This window comes from Camelus ferus, chromosome 25, assembly GCF_009834535.1.
Source record: "Camelus ferus isolate YT-003-E chromosome 25, BCGSAC_Cfer_1.0, whole genome shotgun sequence".
In the NCBI taxonomy this organism is placed as follows: domain Eukaryota; kingdom Metazoa; phylum Chordata; class Mammalia; order Artiodactyla; family Camelidae; genus Camelus; species Camelus ferus.
Window position 1 is genome coordinate 538,261 of NC_045720.1, and position 27,008 is coordinate 565,268.

The 27,008-nt window shown below is 64.1% G+C and overlaps 3 protein-coding genes across 4 annotated transcripts in view; 1 reads left to right on the top strand and 2 right to left on the bottom strand.

The window, feature by feature from the left end:
* The first annotated feature begins 48 nt into the window (after positions 1–48).
* On the top strand, positions 49–22,784 carry BOP1 (BOP1 ribosomal biogenesis factor). Of its 2 annotated transcripts, XM_032467556.1 has the most exons (16): positions 49–209; positions 1,719–1,898; positions 9,337–9,417; positions 19,944–20,098; positions 20,176–20,293; positions 20,372–20,473; positions 20,555–20,767; positions 20,841–21,002; positions 21,082–21,162; positions 21,234–21,303; positions 21,386–21,518; positions 21,605–21,785; positions 21,868–22,156; positions 22,236–22,320; positions 22,405–22,512; positions 22,584–22,784. In XM_032467556.1, the coding sequence occupies exons 1-16, from the start codon at positions 93–95 to the stop codon at positions 22,735–22,737; spliced, it is 2,229 nt and encodes a 742-aa protein (XP_032323447.1). In that variant the 5' UTR covers positions 49–92; the 3' UTR covers positions 22,738–22,784. The 2 variants fall into 2 exon arrangements, with proteins under 2 accessions (XP_032323447.1, XP_032323448.1); XM_032467557.1 differs by lacking the exons at positions 49–209; positions 1,719–1,898 and adding an exon at positions 5,980–6,090.
* On the bottom strand, positions 16,457–18,409 carry SCX (scleraxis bHLH transcription factor). Its single transcript, XM_032467565.1, has 2 exons — positions 17,707–18,409; positions 16,457–16,784 (listed from the first exon to the last, which is right to left on the bottom strand). Exons 1-2 carry the CDS (start codon positions 18,292–18,294, stop codon positions 16,746–16,748), a joined length of 627 nt encoding a protein of 208 aa, XP_032323456.1. The 5' UTR covers positions 18,295–18,409; the 3' UTR covers positions 16,457–16,745.
* A 75-nt stretch (positions 22,785–22,859) lies between the features above and the next one.
* The window catches only part of MROH1 (maestro heat like repeat family member 1), a 65,942-nt gene continuing 61,793 nt past the window's right edge, over positions 22,860–27,008 (bottom strand). Inside the window, 9 exon segments of the mRNA XM_032467555.1 lie at positions 22,860–23,128; positions 23,551–23,616; positions 23,687–23,789; positions 23,861–23,995; positions 24,066–24,221; positions 24,481–24,669; positions 24,881–25,027; positions 25,264–25,378; positions 25,800–25,937. Of these exon segments, the coding sequence (XP_032323446.1) occupies positions 23,043–23,128; positions 23,551–23,616; positions 23,687–23,789; positions 23,861–23,995; positions 24,066–24,221; positions 24,481–24,669; positions 24,881–25,027; positions 25,264–25,378; positions 25,800–25,937 (1,135 nt within the window). The 3' untranslated portion in view covers positions 22,860–23,042.

The following is a 27,008-nucleotide window of genomic DNA, read 5'->3' on the forward strand; positions in this document are numbered from 1 at the left end:
ATCGCCCTCTGACCCCACCGGCCCCCGCCCCCAGGCTCACGCGGTCGCGTCGCTGCCGGAAGTGGCGGCGCGAGTCGGGACCTGCCGGGAGCATGGCGGGCGCGCGAGGCGCGGGGCTCGGGCCGGCGGCGGCGGCGGCGGCGGCGGCGGCGGAGGAGCGGCCCGAGAAGCAGCCGCTGGAGTCGGAAACGGAGCCGGAGCGGGAGAAGGTGACCGCGGGCTGCGCGGAGCGGGAGCGGACGGGGCGGCGGGGCTGGGCGGCGAAGCGGGCCGCACGTGGCGGCCCCTCGGCCCGCTTGCCCCGGGGAGTCCGCCCAGCGGGCGACGGGCCTGGGAACGCGAGCAGGTGTCGCCTGCCCTCGTCTGGCCGTGGCCTTGTGGGGCGTCCGAGGCAGGGGGCACCCCCTGCGCAGGGGTGGGCGGAGTGGGGCTGGGCGGTTCTGCGGGTTCGAAGAACGCCTGAGCAGGAGCGAAGTAGGAGGGAGAGCTGGCGTCCCGTGCCGCAGCCTCCCTGACACTTTGAAATACGCATCCTATCGCCAAAGAGACTTGAGCTTGCAGTAATTACTTGCATATTTATACGTTGCTAGTATGTCAGGTACGTTGTAGAAGAGACTGCGAGAATAAGAAAGCGTGCATGCAACCCAGTGCCTGCTTGCATTGGATACATCGTTTTAACTGGATTCATGGCCATTCATTCCTGTTGTCCAGCTGAACACTATTTGGGTTGTGGGAGTATCATTAGATCTCGGTGGTAAGAAAACATAGAAGGCATGTCCGTCAGGTCTCTGTCAGGGGAACTCCGAGTGGCCGTGTGGCCGGGCTGCCCCTTCACCCGTGACGAGCCCTCGCGCTGCTTCCCCGCCAGCGGCAGCTTTGGGCATCGGCTTGGCTGCTTCCACTACTTGGCTCTGTACCCGTCAGCAGCCCTTTGAGTTTGTGCCCAAATCATTTATGCCATTTTTACTTGCTATTGTAATTGTGTAGCCAGCTAAGTAGTGTAGATAGTGTGTATCAGAGGGCCAACTTGAGGGCCTGAGGGCCGTGGAATAACTAGTAAGTGCAGGCGAGAGACTTACAAGCTCTGGAAAAACAGTGAAACCTAGGATTCTGCATTTAAATAAATGCTTGCTCAAGTCTACAACTTCTTGTTCCGCTTCCAGAAGGCAACGCCTGGCCCACCCACTGTGCCTTGTGTCCTGTAAATTAGAGATGGCCGGGTGTCTGGTCTGCAGAGCTCTGCTCAGAGGCAGCTCTGGTCCTACCCCATGAGGGGGTGACCAAGTACCCTTACTTTTAAGTAAAGCTTGGGTTGTTTTTATGTCTCTTCAACCAACCGTTACAACTTCCTCATCAACTGTCGGTCCCAGTCTGGTTGGATGTGAAGTCTCCTCTTCAGGTGGGAGAGGCCGCTTGGGTTGTGGTCCTCTGCTGGCCTCACGTCCTGCCTTAGTGCCCTCGTGGCCCTGGGGCTGTGAGTGCCAGGGTGGAGCATGGAGGGTGGGCAGCCGGTGTTGGTGATGTGAAGAGCCCTTCCCTTGGGATACACTGCGAATTAAATGTCTATTCAAGGGCAGGTGTCCAGTGTGGTCTGCAGAGGTGGATGGTGAGGGAGGCCTGGGTTGGGTGGATGGTTTTGGTGGAGGTCGGGGCCTGAGGCTATGGCCTTGGAGGCTGACCACACAGATCCATGGGCCATCAGCACGTGTTCCTTGCAGCCCTCTCTTCTTAGTGCTCCTGCTCCCAGCCTTGGGCACGGCAGCGATTCTGGCCTCTCTGACAGCGAGGAGAGTGTGTTCTCAGGCCTGGAAGATTCTGGCAGTGACACAAGTGAGGAGGAAGACGGGGCCAGCAGTGGTGAGCAGCACAGCAGGACGGAGAAGACCACTGGGCAGCAGGTAGGTGAGCGAAGAGCCTCAAGGGGTCTCCCCCCTGGATGACAGTGGCCAGGAAGGTGCCGGCCAGGCTCTCTGGGGGGGCTCCCCACACTGCTTTCTCCTGTTACCCCAAGGCCTTCTTCCTTCCTCCAGTGCAGCAGGGGCTTGTAGAGCACTGTTTGGAGCTGAGGTGCTCGGAGTTCTAGGGCACCTGTTTTCAGCCACAGTTGTGTGCTCCGTTTGTAGGAACCCTGAAAGTCTGCATGCCACCACCCCCAGGTGCTTCTGATGTCACCTCTCCTGGGACTCAGGCCACTTTGCTAGGCTGGGCCATAGGTGGGGTTTCCTAGGGGCAAAGCCTGAGGTGAGGATCTGTGTGCAGGGCTGCCTGGCGGGACCTATGTGTGGGAGCTCTGCTGCACCCAGCCTGACCTGGGGTGCAGGAGCCCAGATCCCCCACCCGAGGCTTTGCCTTCATACCTGTTGCTGTGATGGTGGGGAAAGGCACACCCTACTCTTGTCATAAGTGAGAAAAATGACAGAAAATCTTGATTTGGCTAAAATACATTTGTTACTTAGAACATTCTAGAAACAAGCTTATAACTATTTATGCTTTCTGTGGCCCTGATGTTCTGGAAGTTAGAACCTTGATGGAAACCAAAAGCCATGCTCGTTTGATCTGTTTCCTAGGAAGAAAAGATTTAAAATCAGATTTAAACCGTCCGCCTGTTCAAGCTTTAGTTGTGAGGCTGGTGCACAGAGGAGATGGTGCCTCCTTGCCCGTGGTTTGTCGGATCATGAGCAGCTAGATTTTACCTTCTGTTAACTTTTTAAAACCCTGAAATGTGCCCTCCTTGGCAAAAAATTAAATCTTCTAGCTACACTGTTCAGTGAAGAGTGGAGGCTCTCGTTCGCTGTCTTTGCTCCAGACGGCGACCACAGCTAGTAGTTAAATGGTCTTGCTGTATCTTCTTCCCTCTTTTAAAATTAAGGATCTGTATATTTAAGTATTTACATTTTTTTTTTAGGAAAATATATTTACCTTTATGAATAGAGTTTTATTTTTTTACCGAGGTGCTGGGAATCGAACCTAGGCTGCCTGCCAAGCACGCACTCTACCACTGAGCTGTACCCTCCCCACTGTGAACAAAGTTTCAGAAATAGTTTTTAAAAATTAAACAATTCCTTTAATAAAAAAGATTTTTACTTTAAATGCTCCAAACTAGGTAATGTGTACGGGTATCTCGAGAGGCTGTCTGGTGGAGTCCTGTGAGAGGGGCTCTTGCCCTGGTGTGCCCACGTTCTGGCCCCTCTGAGCCATGGAGCTGTGTGCTCGTCTGAGGACAGAGCCATGCCGCCATCCGGGGTCTGCTCCCAGATTGCTCAGCGGGGACGGAAACTGCAGCTCAGGAGCGCGTAAATGTCCACGTTCTCCAGAGGCTGGGGAGCAATCCTTGCCCTTTACCCTTTACCCTCGGCCCTTGTGGGTGCTGTTTGAGCCCTCGGTCTGGTGAAGTCCACGCAGGCTACTTGGGGGGCCGGGGTGAGGCTGCTGTAGATCTGCCGTCCCCCTCACCAACCAAGCCTGCGGCCCCCGCTCCTGTGCTGTGTTGCAGCAGCTTTGCATCCTCATGCCGTCTTGGCTCCCACCGGGCTCTGGGCCCATCCCCGTCTCCCGTGGGTTGTCCTGGAGCCCCGCCAGCCCTGGCTCTGGGCTCCGCCTGCTCCGCTGGAACCTGCTTGGCTTGGGCGCTCTCGTCTCTGGGTTTTTTGTGCTGTAGCTGAAGGTGCAGCCAGCCCCGGTTGGAGTGTTTTCCTCTAATGCATGGTCCTCAGGACTGGGTGTGGGTTCCTTCAGGCCAAGAGAATGAATGGAAGGGGTGGGGGTGCTCTCAACTCCTGGGGAGGCCCCCCCCACCCCCCTTCCACCCGGTCCTCAGAAGCCATCCGCACTCTCTGCCCGGTTGGGCTGCTTACTCTCCCGTCTCCTGGTCACACCTGCTCCTCTGGTGGTCTGAGCTCCACTTCCACCCGGGACGCAGGCCAGTTGCTGCTTCCTGTGTACCCCCCGTGTCCCCGTGAGCATGCCCACGTGACATGGCCAGGAGTGGCCCCGTGACAGCCCTGCCAGGTTCTGCATGAAGGGCCCCTGGGGTAGCCTGTCCCTTCCTCCTCCTGAAGCCCAGGGCTGGGTGCCTGCAGAACCTTCCTACCATGTTGGGGGTGCTTTCTCTGGATCCAGGCCCTCCCGAGGGTCTGCTGACCCACCTTCACTTGTCACAGCCAGTGGGTTGTCACATGTCACACCAGGAAGGCTTCTACCCAAGGTGTTCCTGCAGCTGGGGGTGGATCCTCAATCCAAGACCCCTGCCCTGGCCAGCTTCTCGAGGTGGCATCTCCGCCCACCTTGGCTTTAGGATTCCGTGCCAGTGGTGACACTCCAGCTTCTGCCTGCCTCTCTGCCCAGTGTCTCGGCTCTAATGGAAGCCCCCAGTGTTCTGTGGCACTGGCCCTGGCCCTGGCCATGGCCAATGGTGTGGTTTTGCAAGTAACCTATGGTCTTAGGTGAGCTGCTTTGCCAGCAAAAGTGACGTTTGTCTGGGGACCCCTGAAGAACGAGATGAGTTTTGTGACGAGAGAACAGCCTTCCTGCTCTGCCCCCACCCCTGCTGTTGCCTTGCCGAGCTTGGTTCTGACCAGGGCTGCTGACAGCTGCTGTGCTTTGCCCGTTTCTGCTCACTTCTCTTCCGCTGTGTGCTCCTGGCTGTCACCTAGCCAGCTCCAGTCACTGTTTCCTCCACATTCTGTTGGCAGGACGTGTTCCCTATAACTTGTCTCGGGGCTTCAGCGATTTCCTGCTGAGGATGGGTGGACAGCCACTCCCTCTGTGTCCCCTCTGCTTTGTGTGTCTGCAGAGCATCCACCTTGGTGCTGGGGCACACGCTTGTGTGGTGTCAGGGACACCCATGCTGAGGCACAGGCCGCAGGGAGAGGGCCCAGCTGTGGGTGTGCCTCCCGGGGCCTTTCTGCCTGGAGCAGGTCATGCCCTGCCTAGATGCACTGATCACACCACAGCGGTGGCAAGTGCTTACGTAGGGGTAGCTAGCTGGTTTGGTTTTTTTTCTCCTCTGGTTGTCCCGTGGTGGTGAGGGCCGTGATTCTGTGGCATCCAGGTATGTGTGCCACAGGCCATCCCGACAGCTGGGGACAGTGCAGGAGGCACTCCCTGGATGGGGACCCCTCTCATGGCCAGGTGGCCGCTTGTGCCTTCCTCCAAGACCTCACCAGGTCTCTGCCTTCCTTTTCCACCTAGAAGACCACGGGGAGCGGCCCGGCTGCCAGGGGTCCCTGCCGGATGGGAGTGTGCCCTACTTCGGCGCCAGGCCACCCTGGGCATTGCTGTGTGGTGTGCTCCTCCCTCTCACTGTCCGCTTCTTCTTGGGTCCTGGCAGATGGTTTATATGTGTCCTCCGTCTCCCTCCCTTGGTTTAAGGGAGGTGTGGGATTAGGTGCTACCCAGAGCCTCACCGGGTTACTGGAGGGCACCCAGGAGGTCTCCTGCTCCTGTGCCAGGAGACCCTTCCCCATCCCGGGGGGTTCTTCCCAGGCTGTCCTCTGCGCATCTAAGCTGGTGAGCATCCTCTCTGCTGCTGCTCCTCCGAGGGCAGGGCTCCACGGGGGTCCGCTCCGCTCCCCTCCACGTGGGCTGGAGACCCTGGACGTTGGCCTCGTCACCCTGGACGTTGGCCTCATCTGGGCTTGGGGCTCTCTGCCCACCTTGGCCTGTGTCCCCACCTGCCCCCTGCTTGCCTTGGGCTTGGCTTGTGACTGAGGAGGAAATGCCCTCAACCTCCCGCCCCCCAGATGGGTCCGGAAGGTCCTCGTAGGGGAGGAGCTGCTGCACCTTTACCCAGCAGCGGGTGTCCTCACCTGGGCCCGCACACAAGTTGAGTCGGGAAGCTCAGGTCATTGTGGTGTTGGGCTGGGCTGAGGTCCCCAGACTGGGGAGCCGGTTGCTGTGTTCTGTTTGTGTCAGTATCTGTTGCTCTGTGACAGGACAGCCTGAAACAGGAGTTTACAGCAACGAGCACGCAGTCATCTCCCCGTCTCAGTCAGGATGGCAGCAGGCGGCTGCAGGGCCTGGAGAGTTGTGCCTGGGGACGGGGACTGGGAGCTGGCTGGGATGCTTCCAAGCTCCTCATGTGGCGCTCGGGTGAGGAAGAATTGGGTGTGTTTGGGGGGCTGGTAAGCAGGGGGCAGTGGGGACTGGGACACCGGCCTAGGAAGGTGGGTCCAGGTGCTGGTGTCTCCTCCACCTTCCCCCTTGGAGAGGTTCCGTCTCAGGGCCCAGCTGTTTGCAGTGAGGCCCCAGGGCTCCAGCCTGCTTGCCGCTTGTGGCTTTGCCTGTGTATCTAGTTTACGTGTGGTTTGGGGGCTTCTTCATGCTCCTGCTGTGATGATCTCACCTTCCCGGGTCGGCTTCCCTTGGCCTCCACTTTCTTAGCTCCCACTCCTGTCTCCAGCCTCCTCTCCAGGTCCCCTCAGGACTGCCAGCCCTGTCCCTCATCCCTGCCCTTCAGTGCCTTGTTGACCTGAGTCCCTGTCCACCAGGCCAGTCCCCGGTTTCCCAGGGCACACCGTCCAGCCCCTGCCCCCCACACTTCTGACAGTGTGCCTGTGCGCCTGCCTGGCTGGGGAACCCTCTGCCCGCTGGCTGTGCCCTAGTCACCAAAGGAGCTGGAGTGGAGGCCCTGGCGGGTGCTCCCCAGAAGCAGGTACCTGCTCCACAGTGCCCTCGGCCACATTCCTGCTCCCCGGCTCTTCCACATCCACCGCCCACCTCTGCTCTCCATGCACCACCCGCACCCTCCTGTCTCTACCCTCAGGCAAGGAGAACCCCTTGGGCCTCCCACCCCTAGGCACGCCTGCCCTGCTCTGTTCTTGCCAGGTCCCTGTGCTCCAGTGTCCGCGGACGTGGTCTCTTGTCCACATCCTAGCATCCTGCCCACAGCGCAGCGAAGGGCTTTCAGGGGGCTCTCCCGGTCCCACAGGGAGGTGTCTCGCATGCTCCGCCCCCTCTTGGTCACTCATCTTGGGTGGATTCAGGTGCTTGAAGCCCCTTTCTTCCCTTTTGTGCTTGTTTAGATCCATTTTTTCCTGCTTTTCCTGTTTGGTTTGGTCTTATGTTTTGTTTTGTATTTTGTTTTCTTTTTTTGTGTAACAGTTGCCAGTTTCACTAGTTGTCTGTTTGCCACGTTCAAGAATGTGATGAAAACCTAGTTAAGGACGCCTGATGTGCAAACAGCATTTATGTAAAAAGAGCCCTGCCTGTACTGCTTTCTCCTGGCACTTACTGCAGACCCCTGAGCAGGAGTAGCCCACCTGGGTCTCGGTGTGGCTCTGGCAGTGGTGGTGGGCCCCCAGGAGATTCCTGTCCAGACTCCCTTGGTCGCCTGGTCTGGGCCGCTTGCCCACAGAGACCCCCTCCCTTCTGGTCCCGCTCGTGACCCCTGAGCTGTCCATGTGGGCACTTCTGTGGGCACCCACACCTTAGGGAGGGTGCTGGCAGCCTGTGTGCTGTGTGGATTTGGGCAGACCGCCCCGCCTGGTGTCTGTGCCTGAGATGCTGACAGCTGAGGCTGGGCCCTGTGACCAACAGGAGAGGGTGGTGGTGGGCGAGGGTTTTGAAGAAAAGGCCTGATGCCAACTATAGCGCTATGTCTTACGACTTTGAAGGCGTGGGGTTTGCTAGGTCTGCCTGAACACCTGAGCCCATGGCTGGTTTGGTCTGGGGAGCTGGGCTGCGCCCCCATCGCTGCTGCCCTCTGGTGGCCACCGTTTGCCCTCTGGAGTAAGGATGTGGCTCCTCCGAGCCCCAGCATCCTAGGGAGGGTTAGATGTCCATCTCTTTTGCACAGGCACTCACAGCCCCGCTGCTGGGTGTCCCCTCCCCTCCCCTCGCCGAGAGCTAGTCTGTGTCTGGCTCCCTGTGAGGCCCTGGGGCTGTCTGCACCCAGCAGGGGTCGATGTGGGGCAGGCAGAGCACCAGAGGATGAGCTGCTGGCCTATCCTCTCCTGCCAGGGCTCAGGATCCCAGCCTGTGGCCCGGGTGGCGTGGGGCTCCCAGGGTTCAGTGCTGGTGGGGAGTGCCGGGCTGGCTGGCGGGAGGCAGCGTGGAGCGCTGTGGCCAGCCCTGTGGACCTGGCTGCAGTGATGGCCCGTCGGCCATGACCTGGTATCGGGGCTGGTTGAGGAGATGGACAGACTACCCCGCCTGGGGTCCCGCCAGCCCAGCGCCTGGGGCAGGTGTGTCTGTTGGTTGCTGCGGTGGGCAGGGATGGGAGGAGAGCTGTGGGCCCCAGGCAGAGGCCGGAGTCTGGGGCTTCCTTGCACACCCCCAGGCAGGGTTGGCCCACTTTCAGCGGGTGGGGCTCCTGCAGCGCTCAGAGGGGGAGCAAGGGGCGGGGGGGATGTGGAAACTGAATCCCGCCTTGTTCCTGGCCTGGAAAAAAACTTACTCTCCCAGCCTCCTCCTGCTGAGGGAAGAGCAGGCGAGAGGAGGAGCGGCCCTGCGCGCCGTTGGCTCCTGCCTGCCCAGGGGCGCGGGGCTCTGGTGGGGGCGCTTGTGCTCAGGGGCTTCTGCTCCTGACGCTTAACTGCCCCCAGGGGTGAGACGGGGCTGCTTTCCCATCAGTCCTTGTTCCGGTACACCCGATCCCTCCACCCTCTAGGGGAGAATCTGTTTTCCAGGTTGGGGTGTGAGTGCCCAGGGGCACCCACTCACTGGCCTAGTGGGTGGGGTCAGCCTGGGGTCGTGTCCTCCCGGCATTCTGAGGGCATGGGGACCTCTCTGGGCCCTTGGCCGTCTGGGCCGAATGTGGCTTCCTCAGGGCGAGGGACTTGCCCTAGGAGTGCCCAGTGTGGGCCTCACCCGGGCCTGCCACCCCGGCTGGGGCCCTTCTGACAATGGCCGACAGCAAGTGCCATGGCCCTTCCCTGGGTGGGCCAGCCAGGTGTGGGCGACCCCCCCCCCCTTTTCCTGCTGCCACCGAGAGCCGCCCCTGCCTTGCCCCCCTGACCCTGGGCTGGCTCGGGCCAGCAGAGCCTTTGGGCCGGGAGCCCTGAAGCCGGTTTTTTCGTTAAGGGATGAGGGGGTGGCTGAGTGCTCCTTTTCCAGGTGTCAGCCCCTCCCTGGGGTCCTCTGCTTGAGTTTGGATATTGGGATGGGTCCATCTCTTGACAGAGAACCCTGGGTGGGGCCCCCGAGAGGCCCGCTTAGACCTGGGGTGTCCCCAGTCTCATTCTGAGGCTGGGATCAGGTTGGAGCTGCTCAGAGATTGGGGTGTGGGAACCTAGGCCCCTGTGTCAGCAGGAAGGGTGGGGGCCCTGGGTCTGCCACCTGCCTCAGGTCATAGGGCTTAAGTGTCCTGACTTAATCGTGCTCCCCTTTCCTTTACAGGTGGGGACCCCTTCCCCAAGGACAGAGGAGGCGAGCATGCCTGTCAAGGATGAGTATGCAGAAGACAGTTCGGATGAAGAGGTAGGGCTAGGGGTGGGGCCTCCCCGGGTGGGCTGCGCTGCCCTGGGCAGGGGGGAGTCAGGCCACAGCGAGGCCTGAGTGGGCGTCCTGGCCTCGGGCCCCATTCCCGGTCTGGAAGAGTAATTTCGGGGTCGGGGACACATGAGTGCAGGACTGTGTGTGTCATCGCCGGGGAGGGGAGGGCGTGGGTGCAGTGCAGTCGCCCCTGTGCCCTGGTCCCGGCCCTGTGCCGTGGACCTGGGTGTTTGGAGGGGCGGCTGACAGACAGTGGGGTCCCTGGCGGGCTCGATGAGGTCTTTGTTTATGCTCTGGTGGATGTAAACAGGCGTAGGGAAGATTGCCCCCCCCCCAGCGGGCCTGTGCTTATCCCTGGGGGTGGGAGTGGGGTGGCAGACCCGGGTGATGCCCACACTGGACACTGAAGGCAGGGGACAGGTGGTCCCTGCTGCTCTGCCCCGTTGTCTCTGGCATCCCGAGGCAGGGCCCACGTGGCCCTCAATGAATCTGGCCGCCCCTCCCAGGTCTGTAGTCTTCCCCTCCCCGGGGATCACGATGTCGGGCTCTGGGTGCTCATCCTGGCCACGGGCCCTGCCTGTTGGTTCTGGGAGGCTGGGAGCCGAGGTGCTGAGCTGGAAGTGGCTGTGGTGCTTGCCTGCCTGCCCCTCCCCGTGTATCGTGGCCGTTGGGCATGGCTGCGACCCCTGTGCCTGCTGCCCTGGGGTGAGCCCCCAGGTGTGCACCTCCTTGGGTTAGGAGGTGCTGCAGGGACTGTGGTCCCCGTCCCTCGGCAGCTCTTCCCACTGCTTGTCAGGGGCTGTCCCCGGCCGGGGAAGACACGCGCCCCCTCCCCTTCACGCCTCCACCCCCATCCTCCGCTCTCTTGGCAGCGGCTGTAGGAGCCTTGGCTGCCCGCCCGATCCGGTCTCTGTGCGTTCAGAGAACAGAGACAAAACAAAATAAATTGGTTTCCTGGCCGGAGCAGCGGGCGCACTCGGTGAAGGGGGGCCAGCACAGCGCAGCTCCCTGCCTGTCTCCCCCCATCCCAGGGGCTCTGGCTGTCGGCAGCCACATCCTGTCGGCTACTTTTTTATATTTGGTATTTTGAGAAATCGATGATGATTGTAAATGGAGTGCAGAGGCCGGGGGAGGGGCTTCGGCCTGCCCACAGGGAGGCGCTCCTGGCCTGGCCTGTCCTGGAGCCGCCGCGGGGGCTGCGGGGGCTGGGGGGCCGCTTCCTCCGGCGATGACTATCCCATATGTTGGCCTGAGTGACAGGAGGGAGCCGCGAAGCCTGCCTGTCCTCTGCTTCTGCCAGCACAGCCGGCCGGCGGCTCGAGGGGGCGGCAGAGCTCAGCTTTCGGGGGCCAGGCCAGGCCTGACAGATGCTCTCCTCCCTGAGATGTGCGTGTTCCTGGAGGGCCCGCGTCTCCCCCATGGTTGTAGCTGCACGTCTGCAGTCTGCAAAGCGGGGTTGGCTTCAGCGAAGAGGTCTGGGAGGCTGGAGTGGCGAGCGGTCCCATCGGGGGCCCAAGGTGTCCGAGAGCACGAGCGGAGTGCAGGGGCCTCCACCCCCACCCCCTTGGGCTGTGCCGTGGTTGGTTGGCACCTGTGAGGGGCGACAGTCTGTGAATATTGCTGATGTCAGGCAGCCCCTTCTCCCTGTACCATCCTTGTTGGTGGCCAGTGGTGCCAGGACGCCACTCAGGCTCTGGTTGGCCCCTGCAGCAGGCAGCGGGGTCCTGACGAGGTGTGCTCCTGGGGGGAACCTGAGGTGTGGCAGGGCCTTCTGGACTCCTCTTCCCCAGGCCTCGTCTTGCCCACTCCTGGGCCTGGATTTGAGGCCTGGGCTGGAGGACACTGAAGAGTGTCTAGGCCTTCTGACTGCTGGCCTCTTCTGGGCCTGGGTTTGGGGATCCCCCCACCCCAGGCGCTGACCAGTGAGGGACATTGCCCCTTCACGGGAGAGCCTGAGTCTTGTTTCCACACCTTCCCCCCCACCCACGTACACCTTCCCTCAGACTAACATCCCAAGCTGCACCGGGGCTGCAGCCCCCTGCAGGGTGTGTTGCCAGGCCTGGGGGCTCCTGGCCGCTGTGGTTGGGGGAACCCTGAGGCACAGGCTGTGCCCCCTGCTCCCTCAGGTCCACCTCACCCCTCTCCCACAGACGTGATCTCATCCAGTCGCCAGGACCCTGGGGAGGCTGGGCGGGGTGGGGGTGTGCGGCCTTCGCCTCCCAGCCCCTCTTTGTTTCAAGCTGGTGGGAGAAACTGAGGCCGGTGGCTGAGGTGCAGCGTGGTCAGGGTTGGGGGTTGGGGCTGCAGAGGCTGCAGGGAGCCTTCTCCCTTGGCTGGCCCGGCCCCTCCTCCCATGGGCCGACAATGGGACAGCGGTTCCCCTAGACCTCCCAGGGGTCGGGTCGGGGGCGGGGCTTCAGCCCGGTAGGCGCCGCCCCCCTCCAGCCGCCCTCCCGCGGGACAACCGGCCTGTCTGCGTCCAGAGCCCGCGATCCCCTCTGCTCTCTCGCCAAACGCCGTTAATGGCTTCTCCCAGCTACTGAACCGGCAGCTGCCTCCAGCGCTGGAGGCCTCGGCTCCTCCCGGGGCGCCGCCCCCGCCCCGGCCGCCCGCCCGATCGAAGCGCTTGCGTCGCTGCTGGCAGCGGGAGCCGGCAGCTCAGGTTTCCGAGCTGTTGTGGGGAGCGTGTGTCTCGGCCTGCAGACCGCCCCGGCCTCCCTGGCGGCCTTCCACCCCCGCTGCCGGGCTCTGACAGCCCCGGCCGGCTTGGTCCCTTCCCACCAGTAGACCAGCCCACTTCGCTGGGGAGGGGCACCAGATCCCAATGTGGCTGTGGCCTGGCAGGTGGCTGGAACCTCAGGGTGCTCCTGGGGGCCTTAGCCCAGGCACCGTCTCTGAGCCAGGCCCACTGTTTGGGTGGGGGTGGGGGGGGTGCCCTCTTCCTGCCAGCACCTTCCCCACCCTGTATCCCGTTTTCCCAGCTGGGAGACAGGGTTCCCCTGGGGAGGGCAGAGCAGGAGTCCCTGAGGAGAAGCTGTGGTGGAAGTAGCTGCACCTGCGAGGGGCTGAGGGAGCAGAGCGAGGGCCTGGGGCTGGGCGGCAGCAGCAGCAGCAGGTGAAGTGGGGCTCTTTAAGAGCCACGTCTTCCTTCTTGCTGGGGTGGTGGGTGGTGGAAGCCCTGGCCTGCTGGGTGTCCACGTGGAGCCAGTTTCCTTCAAAGCAGGAGTCCAGGTGGGCAGGTGGGTGGGAGGGAGGACGTGGGGACAGGGGCCTCCTGATAAAGGAGGGCTTTGCTCTGGAGCTGGAGGTGTAGCCTGTGGAGCTCAGAGCTGGAAGGGCAAGCTTGTGGAGGGCCAGTTCTGTAGGAAAGGTGGTTGAGGGGGCTGGCTGCAGAGCAGGGCCTGCACGTGTCCCAGGCCAGGGCTGTCTTGCTAGGGACAGTGGTCACAGGCAGGGGCTGGCCGTGTGTGGGCGGTGCTTGTGGTTGAGGGTGAGTCCTCCAGAAGGAGTGCTCAGAGGTGGTTGGGACTGGCTCTGGGGCAGGTGTGGAGCCCCGGGACCCAGGCCAGTGTGAAGCAGCTTTGTGGGGTTCAGAATGGGCGAGTGCCCACCTCCGGCACTCCCGAAGTTTCTAGAAGCCCCTGTCTTCAGGAAGCCAAGATTTGGGTGCCCCACATGGGAATGCCCATTGGGCCCTGGTCAGCCCCAGGAGAGGGGCAGGTGGGTGGTGGTCTTGCGTGTCTGAGGACCCAGAAGCGTGGACCCCTTAGTGGGGTGGGCTTGGAGGGGCTCTGCGCCCACACCCATCTGAGGGCTCAGGCCGGCAGCGCTGTCTTGAGGATGGACAGGCAGAGGTGGGAGTGTCTAGGTTGGCCTGTGCAGGGGTGCCTTACTACCTGAGTAAAGCAGAAGCGGCAGTCTGATGGAGGGGATTTGGGAAGGAGGCTCCTAGTTTCCCGCCTGGCCCAGCTGCCTGCAGCCAGTGGGCTCTGCTTCTGGCCCCCTTCCCTGCGGGGGTCCCCTTAGTGGGCTCTAGTGCTGGGGGCAGGAAGAGGCCTTGTAGGACCTGGCTTTCCCCTCTTTGGTCTGTCAACCAGGACTCATCCTACTGAGGTGAGTGGGTTCCACTGCAGCAGGTGGGCCTGGGGCACACAGCCTGGCCTCCTCCAGCCTACATGGGCGACCTGATGAAGACTAAACCCCGCGGAGGAGCCAGGAGGAGAGATGGAGGCGCAGGAAGGCCGAGGGGCGCTCCGAGACAGGCGGGAGCTTCGTGCAGGGGGAGTGGAGGGAACACTGCCGGCATTGTAATCGGAGAGGGGCAAGGGAAGGAGAGAGACCGAGCGAGGGCGGCTGACCCCGCGCTCCCGGGGGACAGGTGGGAGAGGCAGAACGAGGAGAGAGTGAAGGATTCCAGAGGTGGGCCGGCTTCCTCTCTCGCAGACAGACACGGGAGGGAGGTGGGCAGCGGGCCAGCACCGTACCTGCAGTTCCAATCTGCGGTCCTGACAGCTGCAGCCACTTTGGGGAGGGGGAGGGGAGGGGAGGGGGGCTCATCGAGAGCGGAAAAGTCCCAGCCGACACATCAGCCGGTTGCGCCTGTGTCCGGTGCAGTCTGGGGGGTGGGGGACCCCTGCCGGCCTCACCCCAAGGCTTGTCCTTGGGGTCCAGTGGCCCCGCAGGAGAGCGCAGGCTAGGGGGCTGTCTGCGCCCCAGCCTGGGCTCCACGCTGCCTGACCCGGAGGGTCAGCGGGCGCTCGCCCCCGCGGGGTCACATGTGCTTCCTGGCAGCCCACAGGTGCTGAGCAGGGTGGGGGCAGGCTGGCCTGCGGGTGCAGGCGGCCTGGTGATGAATCATGTGGTGCCGCCAGCAGCTCATTCCCCAGGCTGGGGACAGGGAGCTGACAGCCCAGCCGATCCTGGCTTTTCCAGCCCAGCTTGGCCCACAGAGGCAGCTGCTGCCCCCTCCTTCCCAGCTGCCTCAGTGGGGCACACACACAGGGAGTCCGGGGTCTGTCACTTGGCCCCAGCCTTGGTGGAGGGAGAGGCCAGCCTCCCGGGAAGGAGGCGGGGGCTGTGGTGGACAGGGAGCACCTGCCACCCCCGGCCCAGTGGCTGGCTGTGAGTTGCCCAGCGGACGCGCGTGGGGCCGCAGGGGCTGGGGCCGGCCCGCCACCCCAAGTCTGGTTTGAATTTCTGGAGCAGTGGAGGGTGACGGAGTGCTCCTCCCCCACTCCTCCCTCCCTCTCCTGCTGGCTGGCGGGCCAGGCCCTCGGCTGCTACCGGTGCAGCGCAGGGAGCGACCGGGCCCACTGCCCAGGTCTGAGGCCAGCCAAGCTGCAGCCGCTGTTGGAGTCCCAGGCCCAGCAGCCGAGGGCTTGGTCCACGTGCACTGTGCCAGGACCTGCTGGCCCCTGGGGACCATCCCAGCGGCCTGTCCTCTCCCATTGACTTCCCACCTCCACGGCACCTTCTACCCATCCTCCCCTCCTGCACCAGGCTCCGAGGGTCCCTGTCACCCATGTCCCTCCAGCCTCCAACTTGTCTGTCCTTGTGCTCCGAGGGGTGCCCCCCAGGCCTTCCTTGGTGCTTGGTTTTCCCCCACTGTCTGTCCAACACCAGCCTGGTGCCTCTGTGACTGTGAGGTATGTCCACCTGACTATCCGCCGTCTTGGGGAGGGTTGCACACCCAGGCCTAGGCATGGAGATGTGAGGCCAGTGAACAGCAAGTGGGCCTCGGACCCTCCTGAGGGTGGAGCAGGGAGGCAGACCTGGAGACCCTGAGGGACACCCTGCTGCCCCCATGCCCCTCCTGGGTCCTTGCTGCCCAGGAGGGCAAGGGGCCCTTTCTCAGCCTGGGGTCAGACCCCGCCTGGGTCCTGGTTCTCTGGGCAGGCGGCCGGAGAGGTGGGGGTTCTGCCGTGACCGAGCATGCCCTCTCCTCCCTCCTTCTGGCCAGCTGGAGGCTCCTGAAGGATTAAGGGGAGGAAATTTGGGGTTGGGTTTCTCTCTGAGTAGAACCTGCCGTTGTGACTTTTTATCCTGTTATATTTCTATCAGGTTGGACACAGCTCCCCTCTAGCCCTTAATGGCTCTGGCTTTGAGAATTTCCTCCAAAATTACATGACTGCTTCCTGCTTTTCGGGTCCCTGGAGCCCATCTGTTCAGAGGAGGCGGATGGCTCTAGCCCTGCCCTGTGGGGGGCCCATGTGGGCCTCGGCACCTGGCCTCTCCCGGGGGCCCAGGAGGGCATGGTCAGTGGGGGCCCTGGGCCTGCGCTGCGGGCTGGGAGGCCCAGGGCTGGCACCTGGCATCCCCGGCTGTGCTCTGGCCATCCGGAAGTAGGCTGCTGGCAGGGGGCACACAGAGCCGCCCCAACTTTCTTCTCTGTTGTGCCCATAGAACTCACACCACTAAACTGTAATTGTCACCTGCAGGATTTTAATGGTCAGCCAGCTGTGCACAGTTCATGGAGAGGCCTGAATTGCCCTCCTCATGGGCAGGTGGGGCCTTTGGGGGAGGTGAGTGGGGGCAGTGGTGCGCAGCCAGGGGTCCTCCTGGTGTAAGCAGTGCTGTGAGGGCCGATGGTAGGGCTGGGGGCAGAGGCCTGGGGCCTCTCCTCTCATAGCTCATAGGGGCAGGAGTGGGCCTTGGGGTGGGCCCCCAGGGGTACACATGGCAGCGGCCATCTGGTCCACACCCTCAGGCCTGTCCAGACTTCCAGACCTGGGAACTCGCTCTGCCAGACAGTGGCCCTCGCTTACCCTCCTAGCATGTCCACTTCTCGGGGCTCTGTGGGTAGGGGCCGAGGGCACCTGAACACCTGGCAGGAGGTACAGGGAGGGGTGGCCCTGAGCCCTGGGAAGTGGGGGCCTTACCCAAGAACTGGGTGCCTCAGGCCCAGGGAGGACGGGTTGTGAAAAGAGAATAGCCCTGAGGGTGGAAGTGTGGGCTTGGGCTGCGGCTCAGTATAGATTTGGAACCGTTCAAGAGAACAGTGTGCATCCGTGTTTGAAAGATACTGTTTTTTTTTTTTTTTTTAATTATACAAAATTTCCAGACTTTATATTATCATATCAAAGACACAAGATGCCAGCACATAGTGACCAGAAGAAAGCCGGGAGGAAGCCAGCACGGAAAGTTCCAGTGGGCCTGGGCCAGTGCTGGGGCCAGCTCCGAGTCCTGCTGCCTGTCTGTCCATCCGCCCCCCTCATAGCAGGGGGTGGGGCTGGCCAGGGGGGCGCCCTCGGGGAGGCCTGTGCCCGAGTCAGGTCCATGGGGGCTCTCCGTGGACGGCCCAGCGGCATCCGCCTCTAGCTCCGAATCGCCGACTTTCTGTCTCGGTCCTTGCTCTGCAGAGGGGAGGGCGGTGTCAGGGCCTGGGCAGAGACCCAGTGCCAGCCTGCACCTTTGGCTTCCCACTGGGTGCTGTCTCGGGTGGTGGGAGCCGAAAGCCCCCCTCCGTGCTCACCCCAGCTTCCCTGTGCAGTCTGGGGAGGAGAGTACACTGCTGCACAGCCGAAATTGTAAAATTAAATTTCCCAGATGTTCAGGCCCCAGGAGCTCGGCGTGCTGTCTGGAGAGGAAATGGGGATTGGGGAAAGCCGCGCCGTATTTTCTCCCTGCTCACCCTGCTTTTCCGGTGCCACCAAGCACAGCAGGAGCTGTAAATCACAGCCAGCCAGCATCTCCCGCAGCGTGGCCTTCTCCCAGCCCCCAGGTCTCCTGCCAGCCTCCTTCCTTTGGGTCCCACAGCTGCACTGACTGGGCAGCCCCAGAGGCAGGAAGGCAGGTGCCCCATAAGCCTTAGGCCAGTGGCAGGAGATGTGGCAGAGCAAATGGACCCCAGAGGCGTCTCCTTACTGCTCTGAGTCCCCTTCCCATGGGGGCATGGTGGGTGGCCCCAGTTGCTCGATCCAGCCTTGATCGGGTCCCCTAGCTTTTTCAAGGTTGGTGCCCACCCTGCCTTGGTCTCTTCCCCCATCTGGCCCTAGGTAGTCCTCTCTGGTCCCTGTGGGAGCCCTTGTCCAAGGGACTCTTGGGGAGAAGGCCCAGCCCTGCCAACTCCCGCTGAGTCCTCTGTGTGCTCCTCCCTCCCTGGGCCCAGGCTGACTGGGGTTACAGGTGCTGCTGGGGGACTCTGCCTGTCTCTGGTCCGATTCCCTCGCCTGGCAGGTGTGGGATGCCCAGCAGGTGTGGGCTGCAGGGTTGATTTGCAGGTTGGGTGCACCACATGGCCTCCCTTTCTGTGGATGCCCCACCACCGACACTCACCAACTTTCTCTGGTTGCTGAGGCAGAAGGTGCAGATCTGTTTGGGCTGGGCGTTCTCGCCATCGCGGGCGGGTGGCGGCGGGGGCGGGGGCGGGGGCGGGGGCGGGGGGCTGCCGGCGCGCGCTGCGTGGAAGAAGGCGGGCCCCGAGTGGCACGGCTGCCCGTCGCCGCAGGCCTCGCCCACCAGCAGCACGTTGCCCAGGTGGGAGATGTAGCTGGAGGCCAGGCGCAGGGTCTCGATCTTGGAGAGCTTGCGGTCGGCCGGCTCGGTGGGGATGAGCGTGCGCAGCGCCGTGAAGGCTGTGTTCACGCTGTTGGTGCGGTCCCGCTCGCGCGCGTTCGCCGTGTGCCGCTGCCGGGGCTCGCGGCCCGGCCGCCCCCCGGCCCCCGGGCCGCCGCCGCCCCCCGCCCGCCGGCCCCCGGCCCGTCTCCGGGCACCCTGGAGGCCGCAGCGCGCCGCGTGCACGCGACAGGGCTTCTCGTCGGAGCCTGAGCTCTCGCTGCCACGGTCCTCGTCCTCCGACAGCGGGCTCACCTCGGGGTACAGGTATCGGCCGGGTGGCGCCGAGCGCAGCATGGCGAAGGACATGGGGCCGGCGGCCGCCGTCAGCTCCGCCGCGCGCAGCGCATGCCGCCGCCGGCCGCCCGGGCCAGGGAGGCGCGGGTCTGGGGCTCCCGCGGTGGCGGCTGCGGCGCCGCGCGCACGTGTGCGTCCGGGCTGGAGCGGGGCCGCGGGCCGGGCCTTTATAGCGGCGGCGGCCCCTCCCCCGCGCTGGCCCGCCCTTCTCCCCGCCTCCCCGCCCCTGGAGGCCGCTTGGAGCAGGGGCCCTCTGTCCCTCTGCCTTCTCGCGCGGTGGTGAAGGGGCCAGGAGCATCTCGCTGTCTTTGAGGGGCGTGGGCGAAGTGGGAGCCCCTTTCTGGGTGGTACCGGGGCTGTGTGGCCTCCTCTCCTCCCTCTCGGCGGGGGACAGGCGGGTCAAGCAGGACCCATGACCCAGGCCTTCTTGCTTGGCATGACCGAGTTCAGCCAGCTGCCCTGGCCCCAGCGCCTGGCCACACCCTGTCTGTCTCTCCCGTGTACACTTGGGCCTTCTGTGCCAGGACGAGGGGGCCCCAGAGGAGCACTGAGGGGCTGGAGCTCAGCCCCATCCCCCCGTGGCCACTCCCCACAGGTTTGTGCGCGGGGTCTCCTGGTGGCACAGCTTGTCTGTCTTGCACCTGCCCTCTTCCAGCATCAGGTGCACCGTCCAGGTCTGGCCCAGGCTGTATGTACTCTCTTCGCTGGCTCCTGCCTGCGCTCCTACTTTGGAGAACCCCACCCTTCGTTCCCCTGCTGAGTGCTCCTGAGGGATTTCTTTTTGAGCCACTGTCCCCCGAACCCTGGTCTGTTCAATTCAGGGATGGCTGTGTAGCGGTTCGCCCCCTTGCAGAGAAGGAAGGGCATTCCTAGCAGCGGGCAGGGGCACCTGAGGGATGGTCAAGCTGGGAGGACCTAAGTCGGCCAGTTAGGGGGTGGGCAGGTGTGGAGGGGCCAGCCCGGGGGCCTTTCCTGCTGCAAGAAGGGGGAACACAGGCTCCCAGCTGTGTTGTCTCCTCTGGGCCCCTCCCGCTGTGGCTACTGTTGCAGGAAGCGGCCGCCTGGGCAGCAGCCTGTGTGCTGGGTGGAGGGAGGGTGGTGGCTGGCAGGGGCCTAGACCAGGAATGTGTGTCCAGGAATGTGGCTGCTCTGCCCGCTGAGTGTGGGGTGGGGGACAGGGCTGGAGGCCTGGGGTGGGGGGTCCCTGAACGCTTGCAGGTCACACACGGTGGCTTCTGCCTCTGCTTGGAGTGGGATGGTGGGGTCTTGCCCGAGTCCCTCCCTGTGGCTACCCACTTTTGCCTAAGGCCCCCGCCAGGGGAGGGAGCCCACGGGCGATGAGGTCACCCTTGCCTGTGGCTGCCCAGAGCCCTGGCCAAGGAATCCAGGGGGGAGGCTCTGGGGCTGGCACCACTTCAGTGGAAAATGTGAAGGTGCAGCTCTGGCGCCTCTGAGGGTCGGGGGGAGGCGGGGGTGCAGTGCCGGCCGCCATGCCACGTCCCACCCCAGGGAGAAGGCGTGAGTCAGGGTGCCTGGGTGCTGCCCTGGCTGGTCCCTCTACTTTCACCTCTCCCCCTTCTCGTCTGTACCTTCTGGGGGGCTTGGAGGGAGGGGCGGGCACAGTGGGTGTCCGGTGCTGAAATGCTGGCCTACTGCCCCAGGACATCCGAAACACAGTGGGCAACGTGCCCTTGGAGTGGTATGATGACTTCCCCCACGTGGGCTACGACCTGGATGGCAGGCGCATCTATAAGCCCCTGCGTTCCCAGGACGAGCTGGACCAGTTTCTGGACAAAATGGACAACCCTGACTACTGGTAAGTGGGCGTGGGGTGGGGCCCGTCGGGGGGGTGGGGCGGGGAGCATGGACATGGCTCTGACAGGCAGCCCCCAGGCGCACGGTGCAGGACCGGACGACGGGTCACGGCATGAGGCTGACGGACGAGCAGGTGGCCCTGGTGCGGCGACTGCAGAGGGGCCAGTTTGGGGACGTGAGCTTCGATCCATATGAGGTAGGTGGCAGTAGCCAGCCCAGGGTTCTGGGGGTGCCCTCAGGGCCCTGGCCCACACGCTTCTGCTCATTCCCCCAGCCGGCTGTGGACTTCTTCAGTGGGGACCTCATGATCCACCCAGTGACCAACCGGCCTGCAGACAAGCGCAGCTTTATCCCATCCCTGGTGGAGAAGGAGAAGGTGGGTGCCGTGCTGCCCTCCAGATATGGACCCCCACCCCTGCCCTCACCTGCCCACCAGCCCTGACCCCCATCTGTGCAGGTCTCCCGAATGGTGCACGCCATCAAGATGGGCTGGATCCAGCCTCGCCGGCCCCGGGACCACACCCCAAGCTTCTACGACCTGTGGGCCCAGGAGGACCCCAATGCCGTGCTGGGGCGCCACAAGATGCATGTGCCAGCTCCCAAGCTGGCCCTGCCCGGCCACGCAGAGTCCTACAACCCACCTCCCGAGTACCTGCCCAGCGAGGAGGAGGTGGGCCTGGTGCCGGGAGGGGTCTGGGCCCTGGCTCTTGGCCCTGGCTCCCTGCTCACCCCTGCCTCCACAGCGCCTGGCCTGGGAACAGCAGGAGCCCGATGAGAGAAAACTCGGCTTCCTTCCACGCAGCTTCCCAAGCCTGCGGGCTGTGCCTGCCTACGGCCGCTTCATCCAGGAGCGCTTTGAGCGCTGCCTGGACCTCTACCTGTGCCCGCGGCAGCGCAAGATGAGAGTATGGGGGATGGCGGGGCTCCTGGGGGGTGGGGGGTGGGGGTGGGCACAGGTGGCCAACCCATGCTCTCCTGTGACAGGTGAACGTGGACCCCGAAGAACTCATCCCCAAACTGCCACGGCCACGGGACCTGCAGCCATTCCCCACGTGCCAGGCCCTGGTAAGCTGATGGAGTGGCTGGGGGTACCCCTCCCCCAAAAAGTCCATCTCCTCACTGCTCCTTCTCTGCAGGTCTATAGGGGCCACAGCGACCTCGTCCGCTGCCTGAGCGTCTCCCCGGGTGGCCAGTGGTTGGCATCAGGTGGGCCTGAGGTAGGGGCAGCCCCACCGTGGGGGGCCATGCTGGGGGGGCCAGGCTCTGAGGGGCCGTCTGCTGTGTCCAGGTTCAGATGATGGCTCAGTGCGGCTCTGGGAGGTGGCCACTGCCCGCTGCATGAGGACTGTACCCGTGGGGGCTGTGGTGAGGAGTGTTGCCTGGAACCCCCAGCCTACCACTTGCCTGGTGGCCGTGGCTGTGTGAGTGGGAGGCCCGGGGATGCCTGGGGTGGTGGGGGGCAGGCCAGCACCTGAGGGGCTGCGTCTAGCTCTGGCTCTGGTTGCAGCGAGGATGCGGTGCTGCTGCTGAACCCGGCCCTGGGGGACCGCCTGGCGGTGGGCAGCACGGACCAGCTACTGAGCGCCTTCACCCAGCCCCAGGAGCCCGCAGCGCAGCCCGCGCGCTGGCTCGAAGCCTCAGAGGAGGAGCGGCGGGTGGGCCTGCGGCTGCGCATCTGCCACGGCCAGGTGTGGGGGCCGTGGGGGCCATGGGGGCCGGCGGGTGGGCAGGTGGGGAGGGTGCTGCTCAGCCAGCCTTGCCTTCCCGCAGCCGGTGACACAGGTGACCTGGCACGGGCGTGGGGACTACATGGCTGTGGTGCTGGCTGCTCCGGGCCACACCCAGGTGCTGATCCACCAGCTGAGCCGGCGCCGCAGCCAGAGCCCCTTCCGCCGCAGCCACGGCCAAGTGCAGCGCGTGGCCTTCCACCCCGGGCGGCCCTTTCTGCTTGTGGCCTCCCAGCGCAGCATCCGCCTGTACCACCTGCTGCGCCAGGAGCTCACCAAGAAGCTGATGCCCAACTGCAAGTGGGTGTCCAGCCTAGCGGTGCACCCGGCAGGTGAGGGGCTGCTGGGGGCGGGGCTGGCCTGACAGGTGAGGGGGTGCCGCCAGGTCTCCAGCACCGTGTCTGCCCCCAGGTGACAACGTCATCTGCGGCAGCTACGACAGCAAGCTGGTGTGGTTTGATCTGGATCTCTCCACCAAGCCATACAGAGTGCTGAGGTGAGGCGCGGGCGCGGGAGGATGCCCCCCACCGCCACTCCTCTCCCCATGCCTGGCCTTAACCTGGCCCCCGCCCCCCCCCAGGCACCACAAGAAGGCCCTGCGGGCTGTGGCCTTCCACCCCCGGTACCCGCTCTTTGCATCTGGCTCTGACGACGGCAGTGTCATCGTCTGCCACGGGCGGGTGTACAGGTGAGTTCCCCCCCCCGCCCCGCCCCCGCAGGCACCATCTGGACTTGCACTGAGCCTCTCCCTCCCCACAGTGACCTGCTGCAGAACCCGCTGCTGGTTCCCGTGAAGGTGCTGAAGGGACACTCGACGACCCGGGACCTGGGCGTGCTGGACGTGGCCTTCCACCCCACCCAGCCCTGGGTCTTCTCCTCAGGGGCTGACGGCACCATCTGCCTCTTCACCTAGGCAGCCCTGCTTCCCGTGACCCTTAATAGAGGCGTTTCTCCATGTGGCGTGGCCTTCTGGAGTGGGTTTACTGGAGGGGGAGGGGCGCTGACCTGTCCAGAAGGAGCAGCCACATCGCTGTGTCACCTGCTCAGCAGCAAATGGCTTTATTGGGCAGGGGGGGGATGGCAATTGGCCCGCCTTGCGTGGCCCCAGTCCTCCCTTGCTGTGTGGGTGCAGGGGCTCCCCACTCCATCCTTGGGCAGGGGGCTGTGTCAGAGCCCCAGGCTGGTATTGCTTGTAGGGGTGGTGCTGGCATGGGAGCCTCAGGCGAACTTCACCAGGCGGCCCAGAGCCTCAGCAGCCTTGGCGCGCACCACGGGGGCTGGGTCCTTGAGCAGGAGCTGGAGGGCTGGGGGACAGGGAGCTGCTGCTGGCGGCGCCTTTGTGGCCCTTTGAGGCCTGACTCAAACCCCCTGACAGCTGCAGCTAAGGGTGGTTCCCCCCTTCCCGAGAACTGAGCCCCGGGGGCCAGGACCCTGAGGCTCACACCCCTCCCTGTGCGTGGGGCCGCCCGCCCACCGCCCTCCTAAGACAGGCCTCTGCCGGCAGGGTTCAGGAGCCAACGGAAAGATAGTTTTTCCTTTTTTAGTGTTTTTTAAGCTCTTTTGGAACAGTTAAGAAGTTTCCGTGAATTACTAGAGACGATGAGGTCACCAGTGACAGGGAAAAAATCCTTGAAATCCAGGAAAATCACTTAGTCCCCCCTGGTGCCCACAGGGTCAGTGGCCGGCGTGGTGGGGGTGGGCGGGGCGGGGGTGGGGTGGGGCTCACCCTGGAGGAGCTGCTCCAGGTCCACCTGTGGCTGCTGCTCCGCCTCCATGTGCAGCACCAGGAACCCTGCGGGTAGTGGGGAGGCGGAGGTCAGGGTCGGTTCAGGTGGGGCGTGGGGCCCCCAGGCAGTGTTTACCTGTGAGCATGGGGGCGGCAGCCCGGACGTCGTCCCAGCTGCTCTTGAAGTAGAAGAGGCTGGTGCTCATGAGGCGGCCCAGCAGGTCCGGGAAGTGGTGCGTCTGCAAAGATGCCATCAGGCCGGCTCTGCCCTCCTGTGCCTGCAGCCCCGCCCCTCGGCCCCGCCCCTCACCAGGTGCTTGCAGGTGGTGTTGAGGAACTCTCCGAAGTGCAGGCCCCGGTCTTCCTGTAGGTGCTTCTGGAACACGGCTGCCAGCTCCTCACACTCCAGGTTGGGGCCGCACATGCGCAGGGCGAACCTGCAGGCCTGCAGGGCACTGGCTGAGCCTGGCGTCTGGAGCCCTGCCGGGCTGGCCCAGCCCCCACAGGCTACTCACTGCGGCCACTGCGGCCTGGGGGTCCCGCAGGTGCAGCAGCAGGGGTGCCAGCCCACCAACAACCTGCTCCAGGAAGATGTCCTCGCAGTCCCCGTGGCAGGCCTTGTTGAGGTGTCCAAAGAGGCGGATGGACGCAGAACGAAACTCCATCTTATCCTGTGGGGCAGCAGGTGTCACCTGGGGCCTCCCAGCCCTGCCCATCGGTTGACACCAGGCCCCTGGGGCAGGGAGAGACAAGAGAGCACTGGGAGGTTGGGCCAGGGCCCTAGAGCCTGCGGTGGTGACCCGACTCATGGGACCCAGGGGGCAGGGGCTTACGGCTCAAGGAGGGGGTAGCAGGAGGGTCAGGAGCTAGGCTGGCCTGGCCAGGGCAGGGACGTTGGGCCTTGGGGTGCCCACCCCCAGCCCAGCCTACGCTGTCGAAGAAGGGCCGGACGCGGATGGCGATGTGCAGCAGCACCGAGCGCAGGTCCCAGGCCTCTGCCAGGTCCAGCAGCCTTGCGAGGCCCACCATGGCCTCCAGGGCCACCAAGCTGTGTGGGTCATCCCCGTCGTCCAGCCCACCAATCATGGCCGTCAGGAGCTGGGGGCCATGGGCCCGCACCTGGAGAGGCCACGCTCACCTGTGTCCCGGGTCGCAGGTGTGCCCAGCATGTACCATAGACAGGCCCAGCCCCCAACCCCGCAGGCTTGCCCCTCCTGGTGCTGCCACCCCCAGGCTCCTCCCAGCTTGTCCCCACCGCCCATGCTGCGTCTGCCGGGGCCTCCTCACGGACCACGTCTCCAGGCCCCTCGGGGCGGGCCGGCCAGCTCACCTTGTCAGGGGAGCCAACAGCAACATTGGCCAGGCCTCGGAGCACCAGCCTCCGCACGCTGGCACACCTGTCCTTCTGCCGCGCTGCCAGGTTGTCCAGCAGCGACTCCAGGAGCATCAGGTCGTTCACCACGTTGCTGCCGAGCAGCTGGAGGCAGAGGCACTCTGACCACCGCCCCCCCTCCACTGAGCCCAGGGCCCGCCCCCACCACACGGTCCGAGTCCAAGGTCACTGACTGAGTGCGTGTGGTGAAGACTGGCTGAGGGCCCCTGGCCTCCCTTTGTCCTTGTGTGGTTCCGGCCAGGGAGGCCAGAGCCTGCCGAGAGGGAGGGCTTCCCCCTTTGGCCAGGCCCTGTCCGTGGTGGAGAGCAAGTGGCTCCTACCTCAGCCAGGAAGGCTGTGGAGGTGACCCTCTGGATCTCGTACACGCTGCTCTGTGTGCTGAACAGTGCCTTCACCACCGGGGGCAGCCGGGGGCCTGCGGACTTGGCCATGGCACTGGGGAAGGAGGCCACACTGGGCTACCCCAAGCCCACCCCACCACAAGCCAGCACCCACTGGACCTGAGATGCTGCCACCTGCCTAGCTCCCAGGCCCCGCACACCCTCCCTCCCTCCCAGACACGCCCCTCCCAGCCCGCCTGGCCAGGCCTTCAGAGGAACCTGCACTCTGAAACACACACACACAACTTAGAGAACACAGCTGCCTTCATGGCCTCCCTACCAGCCCAGCCCAGCCCAGCCCAGCCCAGCCGAGGCCCCAGGCAGCCCTGGAGGCCAGTGCACCTGCTCCTCATGCTGAGCCCACCTGCTCAGGCAGCTCAGCCCCTCCCCAGTGCCCCTGGGGTCCCAGGGCCATAGGTGGTGCTTGGCAGCTTGGCCAGCGTGGGGGCTGGTGCACAAGGGCACAGCCTGCTCACCTGGCCAGCCGGGTGACCCCCTCCTCGTGCCCGGCTGAGGTCCCGAGCAGCTCCCAGCCTCCCTCCAGCTCCATGTGCTGCACCACATCCTCGCTACCGCCTCGGAGCAGCATGGCCCGCAGCGCATCCACGGCAGAGCTGTGGACACAGGGGTGTGGCTGTTGCTGGCAGGGCGCCCAGCCAGAGACCCTGGTGCGCACTTGGCTCTACGCCCCACGTGCACATGCAGACCTGTGCTCTTGGCAGGGGTGTCCCAGGGCTACGCAGCCTGCACCCTCCTAACAACACCCGATGGGGTGCAGGCACTGGGCTCTCTCCACCCCCTCAGCTGGGCACCACTCCAGTGGCTTTGGACCCCCCTGGTCTTAGGCAGATGGCACCTGTCCCCCACCCTGCTGAGGGGCATTTGGGGGACCTCTGGAGCAGACAGAGCCTTCAGATGCTTTTAGCGTAATAACCAGCTGCTTTTTTTCACTTGCCTTAAAGACCTTCATTTGATTTAAAGAAAAAAAAAAATGGAGAAAATTCTGCATAGAAGTGAACCCCAAAGGCAGATCAGGGTCTGACTGCTGCCTGGGCTGGGTGTGGGACCCCAGTGTGGGAGGCGGGTACCCCTTCTGGGCCAAGTGCCTGTACAGTCTGGGCAACCAAGGATCACATCCGCAGCCCCCACTCCTGCACCTGGACACGGACACACACACACACACACACGCGCGCGTGCGCGCACGCACGCACGCACGCACGCACACACACACACACACACACACAGCCTATTCCTGCACCTCAGAAACCTTGCCTTGCACAGCCACACCCAGCCCTGGACGTCCGAGCCCTGCCCCACAGAGACCACCAGGCTGCCCTGCATGTGGAGAGACCCCGGCTCCACAGCTAGAACGTGGCCCAGAGCTGGAACTGGTGGCTGCAGAGCATCCAGCTCAAGCCATGCCTTGCTTCCCCCTCTCCCCCGACACTGGCCACTGCCCACGTGTGTCAGGCCCCACACCGGCCTGTGGACGGGTGTGTCCACGAGGCATTGTCCCTGGGGCCCCTGGCCAAGGGCAGATGCCTGCCCCCAGGGCAGTGCGCTGGGCCCAGCACAGGGCAGTCAGGGGTCAGTTGCAGGTGCTCTTCTCCTGACCTTGAGAGCTCAGCGGCTGGGGTGCAGGGGCAGTGGGGGGGGCAGGGGGTTTGGAGCACGAGGGCCAGGCC